The sequence below is a fragment of the Lates calcarifer genome, unplaced genomic scaffold (assembly GCF_001640805.2).
Source record: "Lates calcarifer isolate ASB-BC8 unplaced genomic scaffold, TLL_Latcal_v3 _unitig_5673_quiver_385, whole genome shotgun sequence".
Lineage (NCBI taxonomy): Eukaryota > Metazoa > Chordata > Actinopteri > Centropomidae > Lates > Lates calcarifer.
The window spans coordinates 618,218-630,974 of NW_026117659.1; the positions used below are offsets into that span (position 1 = coordinate 618,218).

A 12,757-nucleotide genomic window follows, 5' to 3' on the forward strand; every position below is an offset into this window, starting at 1 on the left:
ACAAGCTGAGGGGAGAGTTCTGGACTGAAACATGACTCCAAATGAATGATAATGTTACTCTGTGTCTACTGGATGTGTTCAGCAGATATGTGACTGATTGCCAAAATAACAAAACAAACACTACATGTAAAGTAAATATTTTTCCTCATAAATGGCTAACTGTAACCTATAAAACAGTCAAGCTCTGTATGACATTTAGTTCACTTTGTGAATATTTACTCTTCTTTCACTCAAAATGATTTTTAAAAATTCAAGTTTAAGTTTTTTGTGGGTTAAATGGAGATGAAATGTTTCCACTGTTACTGTGACAACAGGCTACTTCCTCTTGAATGCAGCTGCTGGGACAGGTCAAAGGTTACCCGGGGGTAATGGGTAATGGATGCTGGGTGGGTGGCTGCTGTGGTATTTATGTGAATTAAGCTGTGTCTTGGACTGTGGGGCTCATCTTGCTGTCATCCATAGCAACAAAAATACTCTTTTTGGACTGCATGGTGTCTCTGTTAATTCTTCTGAATGAGCCTCTCTGAAGGGCTGCACATATGGGATTCCTCTGCACACATAAAGAACAACACTCAGATATTTGTAGGTTGGAACTGTTGATACACAATATTTTGTTTCAGTATCCATTATTTTCAACTTCAGACTCCACTCTTTCAAGGTTCACTCTGCACTTTACATCCTGCCATTTTGCACTAGACCACTATATACACTCTACCTCATTGTGCTGTGTTAGTGTCTGTTGTACTTTACTTTTTATCTCATTTCTATTTTTATATTATTCATATTTAACTTAATTTTATTCTTTTCTTTTCCTCTGACATTTAATATTTATCTGTGCTGTCATTATAAGAGTTGCTAATTGGTGTTCGATTGTTTTGAAAAAACAGTGACAATAAATCTTTCTAACTTCTATCACTGATGTTGTTGTGATGAAGCTGAACCGTGGTAAGTAGTGATCAGATGGTGGTAAACCGGGAGAGGAGCTCTGGTTTGAGGAGAAGAGAGGTCACTGCTCTAGGTCCACAAAGAGATCAGTGTAAAACTGATTACTAATGTGGATGTCAGAGCCGAGACAACAGTGATGTTGTGCATAGAGCTGTGGTCTCATTTATAAATAAGGATAACCAGAGATGGAACTTAAACAAAAGCCTTTATGATCAAATCCTATCTTTATCAGTGATTGAAACCTTTTATAACTTTTGCTGGTCAGCAGCAACATCGAAATCTGGGGGCAGAAGTGGTATTTACAGGACGCTGGTGCCCATACAAACTGCCATTTCTTGCTTCTAGCACTCAGTGCTCTGGTGGCTCCCTTCCTTTTGCTCTTTTTGTATTTTGTGTCTGTGCTATTACACCAGAACCTTTGTTCACATCTTGTTGCATGGGGATACACATAGGACGGTATCTCTTAGATGACATATCTGGAAAGTGGTCATACCAAACAATTTTAGAAAAGTTTCACTTTTCCCCTCTTACAAGCATTACAGGTTTACTGTATATACAATCTCAATTCCAAAAAAGCTGGGACGCTGTGTAAAATGTTAATAAAAACAGAATGCAATGATTTGCAAATCTCATAAACTCATATTTTATTCCCAACAGAACATAAACAACATATCAGATGTTGAAACTGAGACATTTTGCCATTTCATGGAAAATATTAGCTTTTGAATTTGATGGTAGCAATACATCTCAAAAAAGTTGGAACAGGGCGATGTTTACCATTGTGTAGCACCCCATCTTCTTTTAACAACTGTCTGTAAATGTCTGGGAAGTGAGGAGACCAGTTGCCAAAGTTTTAGAAGAGGAATGTTGTCCCATTCTTGTCTGATGCAGGATTGTAGCTGCTCAACAGTCCTGGACCTTTGTTGCCAGATTTTTCATTTCATGGTGCACCAAATGTTTTCTATTGGTGAAAGGTCTGGACTGCAGGCAGGCCAGTTCAGCACCTGGACTCTTCTCCTGTGAAGCCATGCTGTTGTGATGGATGCAGTATGTGGTTTAGCATTGTCTTGCTGAAATATGCAAGGCCTTCCCTGAAAGAGATGTTTTCTGGATGGGAGCATATGTTGCTCTAAAACCTCTATGTACTTTTCAGCATTGATGGTGCCTCTCCAGATGCATAAGCTGCCCACGCCATAGGCACTAATGCAACCCCATACCATCAGAGATGCAGGCTTTTTACACAACTAAGCGCTGGTAACAAGCTGGATGGTCCCTCTGGATGGAATTTAAAATCTTGATTCATCTGACCACAGAGCAGTTTTCCATTTTGCCTAAGACCATTTTAAATGAGCTTTGGCCCATAGAAGATGGCGGCTTTTCTGGATCGTGTTCACATATGGCTGCTTCTTTGCATTATGTAGCCATAAGCTGTATTTGTGAATTGCACGGCGAACTGTGTTCACAGACAGTAATTTCTGGAAGTTGTCCTGAGCCCATGCAGGGATTTCCAGTAGAGAATCATACCTGGGTACTGGTACAAGGGTGTGCAAGCTGTTGAACATCCTCACAGCTTGAGGGAAGAAGCTGTTAAGAGTCTGGTAGCGGTGATCCTGAGGCTCTGACCTTTCTGAAGTCCTGACACAGGACTGTGGAGAGGGGTCCAGCTCTACTAGACTAATAGGAGACAGCAAATTTTTGCCCTGAGCCCCACCAGCACGTTAATCTAGACATTTGTCCATTACAGTGTAGATTCTGATCTCTGCAGTCTGACTGCTGACCAGGAGAACACATTAAATCTGTTTTAAAGTCATTCCACTAATTACTTGTCAGTTTCCATATTGATTTTAAGCTTCTTTTACTCGTCTTTAAAGAACTTCATGGTCTTGTACCGGCTTGTTTCACATGCTTAAAATATATGAACCAATACTCCCCCTAAGGTCAAATCTGTTAGTTGTTCCTACGTGTGTGACAAAACTGTTGCTGAGGCAGCTGGAATAGTCTGCCTGAGGAGCTGAGAGGAGCTGAAGGTGTTCAAGTACAACTCGGAGTTATGCCACGTGCAAAAGTTTACAGATGACACTGCTATCGTGGGCTGTATCAGGGGTGGACAGGAGGACGAGTACAGGAAACTGATCCGGGACTTCATCACATGGTGCGACTCCAACCACCTGCACCACAACACCACCAAGACCAGGAAGATGGTGGTGAACTTCAGGAGACCAGGCCTCACCCGGAACCTGTGTACATTAAAGGTGACTGTGTGGAGTTTGCACAGATGTACAAATACCTAGGAGTGCTGCTGGATGATAAACTGGACTGCAAACACGGATGCTGTGTGCAGGAGAGGACAAAACCAACTGTACTTCCTCAGAAGACTGGCGTCCTTCAACATCTGCAAGAAGGTGCTGCAGATGTTCTGTCAGACTGTTGTGACAAGCGCCCTCCTCTCCGCACTGGTGTGCTGGGGGGGAAGCATCAAGAGGAGGGATGCCTCACGTCTGGACAAACTGGCAAGGAAGGCAGGCTCTGTTGTGGGCACGGAGCTTGACAGCCTGACATCTGTGGCAGAGTGATGGATGCTGAGCAGGCTCCTATTGATCATGGACAACCCACTACATCCACTGCACAGCATCATCTCCAGACAGAGGAGCAGCTTCAGTGACAGGCTGCTGTCACTGTCCTGCTCCACGGACAGATGGAGGAGATCGTTCCTCCCCCACACCATGCAGCTCTTTAATTCCACGAGGGGGGAAAATATTGATGTCATCTGCTCTGACAGACTACACACTACATACACACACACTGTACAACATGCACCTTAAATATGTCGTTCTGTTTGGACTGGACTTTGCACTGGACTTGATCACAAAGCCTTCCTATTCAGCCTGGCTTTTGACTAAGTATCATTCATAGACATTACTGACTTAACGTGAGTCAGTTCATTTTTATTGTACTTTTATTGTTTATTTATTTTGCCTACTTATCTTAACCAGTCTCTGGGACAGTTTTTAACTAACTGTGTGTGTTCCTTCTCTGACAGTTAATTTCACAGTCTGGATGAGGAATTGGCTCCTGTGATAGCCAATGCAGCTAAACAAACGGACAAGGATCAGAAATTTAAGTAAGATCGTTTGGTCGATGGTAAATAGCTGATACTAAAAAATAAATGAGGTGGGAAAGCACAGAACGATTAGGCTAAAGTGTGGAGATGCCGGGGATTGAACCCGGGGCCTCATACATGCAAAGCATGCGCTCTACCACTGAGCTACATCCCCTAACATAACACACCGAGAGGAACCGTAGATATATATAACTAAATACTAAATGGGTGAATACTCGAGGTAGTCCATATGTTTGTAATAATAATAATAATAATAATAATAATAATAATAATAATAATAATAATAATAATAATAAGAATAAGAAGAAGAAGAAGAAGAAGAAGAAGAATACATCTTGTGTTGAATCATGCTGCACAGCAACGCTGCCTCGTGTCATTGTTTTTATCACTATATGATCAGTTCTACAGTATGTATTAATTATAAAGTTACAGAATTTTTAATAAGATATATGTTGATTTTGAAATTTCATGTGTTTTCAAAAGTAAAACGAATTTGGTCTTGAAATGAATTTGACCAACATGTGTCGGTGATCGCAGCTCAGTCGTCCTCTCAGTCCACCAGCAGGTGTCGCTGTTGGCCGCAGAAGAATGTTGCACGTTGCAGTTTGTCCCGCAGACAATTCAACTTAAATGTCTTTATGTCATTATGTGACACCTGCGGTCCTTGTAGGCGGAGAAGGTAAAGGCAGACATGTTTTGTTTTGTTTGGTCACGCCCCTCTAACATTACCTGCAGTTCACCTGTGCATCCACCTGCTGACGGCGGGAACCGGCGGCGGATAGAAACGGACAGACTGTCAGTGAGAAATGAGATGAGGTTTTACTCCGTGAGATTTGGATGTCTGCTGGTTTTCGCGTGTTTAGTGTCTGTTACCTGGATTAAATCGATTCCCCGTGATGGAGGTAAGCTGTCAGTCAGTCTGCCGGGTCGAAGAGAGGCAAATTTCTTATTCTGGAACACAACTTTAATGTTAGTTAGACTTTATGCTTTGGTGAAAACAGTCAGACACTAGAATATTTCTGAGGTTTGTACCAGTCGATGGTGTAACTCGGATAAAAACAATGAATACACCAAATCATGCACCTGTCGTAGTCAGCTCCACACCTGACGTTCTTTACAGGTTAAACTACTTCTGAAAAACATTTGGGGAATTCCAGCTGTTAAACAGGATCCCTGGCTCTGAAATGCAATCTGAACAGCAGGTGGTCTCACTCATACCAACAAGCAGAGCGTTCAGGTTGAGCAGGTTGGGCCCGGACACATAATTTGTGTCAAACCATTTGATGGCTATTGTTTTAAGTCTGATTACTGTCAAAGCGTGATTCATATGAACAATGCAGCCAATGCAGTAATACCTGTCTCTGTCTGTGGGGCATGAAACTGAGGCACAGCAGCAGATCAACTACATCCAATAAGACTATACTGTTGACTCTAATCAATGCTGACTAAATTCTACATGTGATATACACCAGTTTAAAGCTTGAGAAATTCAGTTTAGTGCTAAAAATATTGCTCCAATCACTTTACCTTCATCCAAACCATTTTTATGGTTTCTGTAAAATGACATATCACAGCCATTTCTGTTGAATACTTCGATTCATATCCAGATTGTTTGAGGTTTAGAGGTTGTTGTTTTTTTTTTTTTTTATAAATAATTCAAAATAATTTACAAAGTGTTCAGCCACTTATTTTTCAGGAACCTTTGAGATTACTGGTGTAAGTGAAATAATTATATAGTTACATGCCTCATCAGACCTGGGTTATTACAGCTGCGTTATTACTTAACACTTTTATCAGATACATTTACCAAAGGTGCTGTTGTCCTTATTAGTATTGCACTGGTTTTAATAAGAGAAAAATCAAACTCAAATATATCTTTGGCCTGAATATTTAAATTGATTAAGAATTTTAACCAGTCCGTGTAATAGAACAGATGACAGAGTATATGTCAGTAAATCATATGAAAGTTGTACAGATGGAAAATTTGAAAAGTTTTTCCACTAATTTAACAGTAGTGTTAGGTTTTAAATTCATTAGCCCTTTCCATAGTATCAGTACTGATCTTTCCATTGATATAGTTTTGTTTTACCTTCACTCTAACTGGGCTTGTGATAGGTTAATCAGACAAACTATCACATGTATCAGCAAACACTTAGTAAGCTGTCCTTACTTTTCTGAGTTCATTAACCACTTTATTTCTCAGTCCTTTAAAGATAAGTATATTTTTTTCAGTGGCAGGTCCCTCTTTTTATCAGCTGATGAATATCACTGTTTATCCACGGCAAAGATTTTTCTTTTCTCTGTTTACTTTTAAAGGTGCTTGTGAACTCCTGGATTATAATTACAGGCATGCCCATCAAAATATTCCAGCACTCATTTAAATCATCAGTATGCACATTTTCTCAATTTCTACTCTTCAACTAATTTTCAAGCGGAGGTATTTTGTCTCTAGGTCCATGAAGGCAGCTCTGTAAATGTTATTTTGTTAGTCAGCTTCATGTTATGATAAAACAGGCCTGTCTTGGTGACTCTCTGGGTTATTTGTAAAAATTAGATCAATAAGTGTTTTGTTATTTCAGGTGATTCTTGATGTTTTTATCATTTGTTTCAGTTTCTATTTTGATATTATACTCAGGTTTTGGTTCTTAGTATTATCCAGCCAGTTTATGTTAAAATCTCAAATTGATTTTTTTTTCAGTGCAACAATTTATTATTTTGAACAATTTATCTAAATCATGCTTTTAAAAATGTATTGTGAGAGAGAGGGTGGGTCACACAGGACCAAATGTTAAAGTTCATTTTTGAAAGCCCCCTATTTAAAATTATTTTCAAATTAAATTAATTAAATTAAATGTAATTAATTAAATATTCTAACCCTGAAGTGGCCAGTTCAATCACAGAACATAGACCAGACAATAGACCAGTTTGAGATCTTGTTGCTGGAAGCGTTCTGTGTGGTTTCTTGTTGTGATACAGACACAAGTTTTCTGTCACTATATGTTCAGACTCTGCTATTCTAGCAGTGTCTGTATTCTCATTCTTTGCTGCGGGGCCAGTCTAAGACTAATTGTCTGTCAAGGCGCCTGGGGTCAGTGGTATATCACCACTCAACAGAGGGAAAAACTGGTGTACTTTTAAAACATGTCCTTGGTATGATAGTCCTGAGTGAAACATGGACAGGTATATTTGGTGTTTCACCGTCAGTCAGTGTCAGGTATCGTCCAAACAAAGCAGCCATGTGTGGACATGTGTAGTTCTTTCCTCTGAACTGGAATATAGTATTTTAAAGGCATAGACCAAACTAGCCAGGATTAGCAGGAGAAGCTGCGTGCAGTCACATGCTTTGTCTCTGGTGCTGTGGTTTGGACCTTGAATTCTCAGGGTACTCTTCAGTTGATTGTAGATTTCTTTTACACCAGAATAAAGTCTTTGAATAATGTAGACCAGTCCAACCAAAAGAAGAAATAAAAGTTGGGGCAAGGACTGAAATGAAAGAACATGTGTGGAGCTTAACAAAGACCGCTATCAGCAGCCATCTTATTGTTCTGGTCAAAGGTTGTTTTTCTTTTTGTCTTACAAGGAATCTTAAACATTTCATTTGCTTGTTAGACTACACAGATCTATTTCACTGTTGAAATATGGAAGGCACTTGCAAATGAGCTGTAAGGCCTTAAAGGCTACATTACTGCTTTTCACTCCATCTACTTATGGTATTTCCTCACTCCCTCTGTACAGGAGTTAATATCACCATAAGGTGCTTTTGAGACTTCCCAATTTCTCCCCCAAAAAGCTGAGATTTTCCATTTAACTTCACATTTATTGTATTAAGTAGATGTTATGCTGTTAGAAATGCATGTTGGTCAAACTCCCACACTTTTTATAAATAAACTGCAAGCAGACAATCTACACGCAAACAGCAAAATATGTCAACCCTGTCTTGGACAATTTCAAGGCAGAATACATTGTAATTACATAGTGATTATAAAATGTATATTTTCAGAAAGCTATTTAGTCCCTTTCTCAACACTGTGTTTTAGTTAATGGGAAAAGTATTTGGATAGTAATGAAATTAGGGCAAATTATTTGTTTCTCTATAAAATCAGCGAGAATTGCACTTTCTTTTCTAAATAAAATCTAACAACAAATATATATGGTCAAACTTTCAAACAATACTATTTGGCCCTCACTTGTTTATAAAGGAATCACACAAAGAGTTTGCTAACTTGTGAAAATAAATTGTTTATTTTCTTAGAACATGAAAATAACAGGGTGGACAGTAACATGACAGGGTGGACCTTGGGCATAACAGGGTGGACACATTGTGAAAGGTCATTGAATGGCCTCATTTTGCAATAAATCAAAAAGAAATTTTGGAAAAAAAAATGCCAGAGGTCCTTTTCCCATGTAGGGGGAAATTACCAGGTGAACAGACTGGTTTTGATCCACTCTACTTGCACGCAGCAAAACACCAAAAATGAGCCATTAATGTGGCATTCTAGAGTTAAACTCTGTCATTTTGCACAGTGAAAGTCAAACATTCAACTGTAGAACGAGAAGAAAAATGTTGTTTTAAGTGGAGAACGATTGATTTGAAAAAACAGAATGTCACTGAACATCACTGAGACACATCTCCAAACAGTCTCCCTTTCTGCAGAGGCATGGCTCAATTCTGCATTTGCTGTTCCACATACTTCCATACAGATGCTTCAATCCGTACAGAGCGCTTGTTCAGAGCCTGTGGTTCTGGTATTAGGCAAAGTACCTGCCAGTCAAGGTACAAACAGATGTCATCCCGGAGACTTGGCCAGTGGAACTTGTTTATGCCATGGTGGTGCATACACTTAACTTTCACACTGTGCCCTTCAGCATCTCTGATGACAAGTGGGTATGCTTCATTGTCGTAATTAATGACGCACCACTCTCCAATGTGCTTTACCACAATCATTTCTGGTCTCCTAGGATTATCTGGTGTCTTTCCACATGCTGGGGACTCGTCGGATGAAACAGGAACATTAGCTAGAGTGACCCCTTGAAGGTTAAAGCAGGGACAGTCCAAAACACCTTCCTCCCTTTTACACAGACATGAAATGTCTCTGTATTTCATTTGGCCAGGTTTCAGACTGATAGCTTGGTGGATTCTCATAGTGCCTTTTATGGCAGCTATTGCAGGTGCCTCAGTCTCGGATTCAATATCCCTCTCTGGGACGTAGAACAGCTCGATAGATGTGTCCAGGCTTTTCAGCTTGTCATACAAGCTCTGGGCATCAGGAATGTCTCCTCCATGGGCTACAATCTGGTCTGCTGACCTCTTGAGGGCCCCACCCACACCATCTGGTGCCCCCTTGCCGTGACTAGCCTCAAAGAAATTCCACGTTATTTCTTTGAAGCCATACTTGTAGGGTTCTGTTGAGAGGTAGAAGAAATTTCCCTTTTGTCGATACTGCGTTGCAGGCCCGTCGCTGAAAAAATGAAGTATGCTGACTTGTGGGTGTCGTTCTCTCACTACCTTCAGAACTGGATCGAGGTGGGCCCAGATGGTCACAGGGTCGTGTCTTCTGGAGGGTGATATGGAGCAGAATGTGTGTGGCGCTTGTTCACCGGTGGTGTAGAGCATACTATGCTATACTATACTATGTATAGCATGTACTGTTATAAAATGTCTGGTAATAGCTGTTGTAATATGTGTAACATTATCAGCATGTGGCCTAAACTATGCAAATGTCCTTCCTGTCATGAACCATGTCCACCCTGTCATGGAAGGCTTGCTGACAGGGTGGACAATGACAGGGTGGACATTTTTGGCTAATGTTAGCATTTAATGAGCACATGGTGGACCTTCACTTAGCAACATGATTCAGTTAGCAAGCGGACTGTGTACTGTTTAACACATATATTTCGAATTTCTGAAAGGTTTTTATATTAATTGATAATTCACTATGACAGAGTGGACATGTTAAGCTTGACAACATCTAACTACACACCTAATAAAATGAAAATTACAAAACATAAGTGTAAATACTTACTCTGCAACTAGCCACTGTTTCAGTCTCCATTGAAGAAAGACAAAATGCTGGTTGTGATGTCACTGAAAACATTAGCGGGTTTCTTAAAGGGGCAGTTAGCCCAAAATGACAGGGTGGACAGCAATTTCAAGGACACATGCAAAATGTTCAATACTATTATGAAAATAGAATATACATGATCAAAATCACTTGTTTTATCAAATAACTTGTTGTGACAATAAAACCATGTAAAAAAAAAAATTGATTTAGTATCATTTAACCACTTAATACACACACTGAAGTTAGCAGAACAGTGTGTGGGACATGCCAAAATCACGTACATCCAAAGAAAAAAAATGGTATAAAATGAAGGAAACACATTTTAAGAAACATATTATTGTACTGATATGTGTGCAAATCTTTGGTCACTTATAATAAGACCTCAGAGTTTAATTATTCTGCTACATTGTCATGATGACTGAGTGATTCTGATGAGGACACCAAAGGCACTTTATAGTGATATTGACTCACAGATACTATTGTACTCCCCCATCAAAGCTTCATTGTCAGCATCAGTTGCCAGGTTTTGAAGAAAAGAGGAGATAGTGTGACTGTACAAAGGAAAGAAACAGACACTGTAAACGTGTCTGCGAACTCCCAGACACTCTGTGTGGTTTATGCCAGTCAGGAGGGGTCACAGTATGATATACGAGTTATACTAAGCATGTGATACTTACAGCACATTGGCAGCAGGTAGATCATATTTCTCTATGCAGAAAAGATGAAAACTTCACAACAAAACTGCTCAGATTTGAAGTGTTGATACATGAGTGCTGGACAAGGCCTTAGGTTTTGCATGATTAGTATCAGAGCAACATGGGATATTAGCATGACACTTCTAAAAATTGAATAAGCAAAGTCAAATTACACTTTATTAAAGCTGGGTGGATGTTAGAACCTCCTCTTTCCCACCACCTCTCATTGTTCCCGTTTGCTCATTCTGACACGTATTGTGAGAGACTTACTCCCGTAAGTAATGATTGTATGCTTTTCTACTTGACTGGCAAAATATGCTTTTAAAAGGAGTCTGGCACATTTTCTGTTTGCTGTATGACACTTAAAATTGTGTGTGCAAAGACTGAACAGATTCAAATGTCTTGAAATGTGAATTCTTTTATTGTGAAATATTCTGTGAAAAGCTAAAGATGAAGTCAAGGAGCTGAACACTAAATGGGTTTAGGTGTCATCTGAAGTGTAACAACTGTGAGCATTTGAAATTTCAGTTTCTGGTTTAAACCTTGTTGGCAGTTAAATAATGCACATAGCTGAACTAATGGGTGAAGAGTTGAAGAACTGAAAGCTGTTGAAATGTCAGCTAATAAGGAAGAGGCAACAGCAGCTGGAATGTCAGTCAATGTCTAAGCCATGAAAGTGATAGAGGTATCAGCTGACATGTGAGCACTGAGACTGTTGAAGTGTGAGACATGAAAGATGTTGAAATTTAATTTGTGTTGGTGGTGTCAGGTGTAAACAGTGACAGCAGGTGAAATGTCTGTTAAAGAATTTAAAGTGTGGAAAACCAGCAGGATTGTTAGATGGTCAAAACCAGCTATTTGAAGATGTCATGCAGCAGTACAGCCATATTACCTCTACCACTGATGAAAGCCAAATGTAGTTTGTTAAAGTCAAATTAGGCTGAAAAGTACAGTGAGAATTTCAAGAATTTCTCTGTGTTTTTTTCTTCTCAGTGTCTGCAGGCTCAACAAGGCTGTCGGACCTGCAGGTCCTGTATGATCGTCTGTTGGTGGCAGAGGAGTTGGGGGGACAGGTCAGCAGGGATCTCAGTAACATACTGGAGCAACTGAGGAACATGTCCAAATCTGCCAACATCACTTACCCTACCAATAACAGCAGCACCACCATCTCCACTGGTAGGTGCAAAGCTGGATTATCAACCAGGAGAAGCAGATAACTGTTCAGGGGCCCCAGACCCCAGAGGTTCCAAAAGCCCCATGTTGACCACATGTCACTTGTATATAATCTGATTCATAGTTTTTAGAAGTTTGCACCACTGAATATCACTGCCTGGTCCTCCATCCCTCATCCTGTGGTTCTGCTCTTGTAGAGGAGCTCTGTGTCAAAATACAGTTTTAGTTCACATTGTTAATTATATATTTATTTGTTGCTCATTTTTTCTAAAGTTGTGTTTTATCAAATTGCTTTCATTTTTCTGCCTGTCAAGTAATTAGCACACAGAAAACCTCAGGCAAGTAGAATTATTCCCTCATAGAACTGTAAGGCTGCATGATTGTTTTCATTAATACATACACCAAAAGGTTTTTGTTTGTTTGTTTGTTAGTAATGGACTGATTGTTTAGTGAATATAATGTCAGAAAACAGTAAAAAAATTATCATTATTCCCAGAAGCCCATGTAAACATATTCATGTTGCTTTTATTCTGACAAGAACAACCACAAAGATGTTGAGTTGAGTATAATTGAAAACTAGTAAACTCATCTGCATAGAGAAAAATGACACACTGAACAGTGTTCTAATTAGGTTCCTTTTATTCCAGCCATGTTCACACCTGCCATTTGCTGCTTTTGTGTTTTGCTCATTTCAGTAGTTTCTGACAATTAGAATGCTGATTACTGAATAAACCCTTCTCCCCTCTCCTCCTCCTGTGGAC

General features: G+C 39.6%; 1 protein-coding gene and 1 non-coding gene across 2 annotated transcripts in view; one reads left to right on the forward strand and one right to left on the reverse strand.

Moving 5' to 3' along the window:
* Positions 1-4,148: 4,148 nt before the first annotated feature.
* Positions 4,149-4,220, reverse strand: trnaa-ugc (transfer RNA alanine (anticodon UGC)). Its single transcript has one exon. It is a non-coding gene; the product is annotated as a tRNA-Ala (tRNA).
* Positions 4,221-4,795: 575 nt separating this feature from the next.
* zgc:154054 (Alpha-1,3-mannosyl-glycoprotein 4-beta-N-acetylglucosaminyltransferase B-like) overlaps positions 4,796-12,757 on the forward strand; it is a 32,816-nt gene continuing 24,854 nt past the window's right edge. Inside the window, exons 1-2 of the mRNA XM_051069010.1 lie at positions 4,796-4,968; positions 11,817-11,999. Of these exons, the coding sequence (XP_050924967.1) occupies positions 4,878-4,968; positions 11,817-11,999 (274 nt within the window). The 5' untranslated portion in view covers positions 4,796-4,877. The remainder of the gene's footprint in view (positions 4,969-11,816; positions 12,000-12,757) is intronic.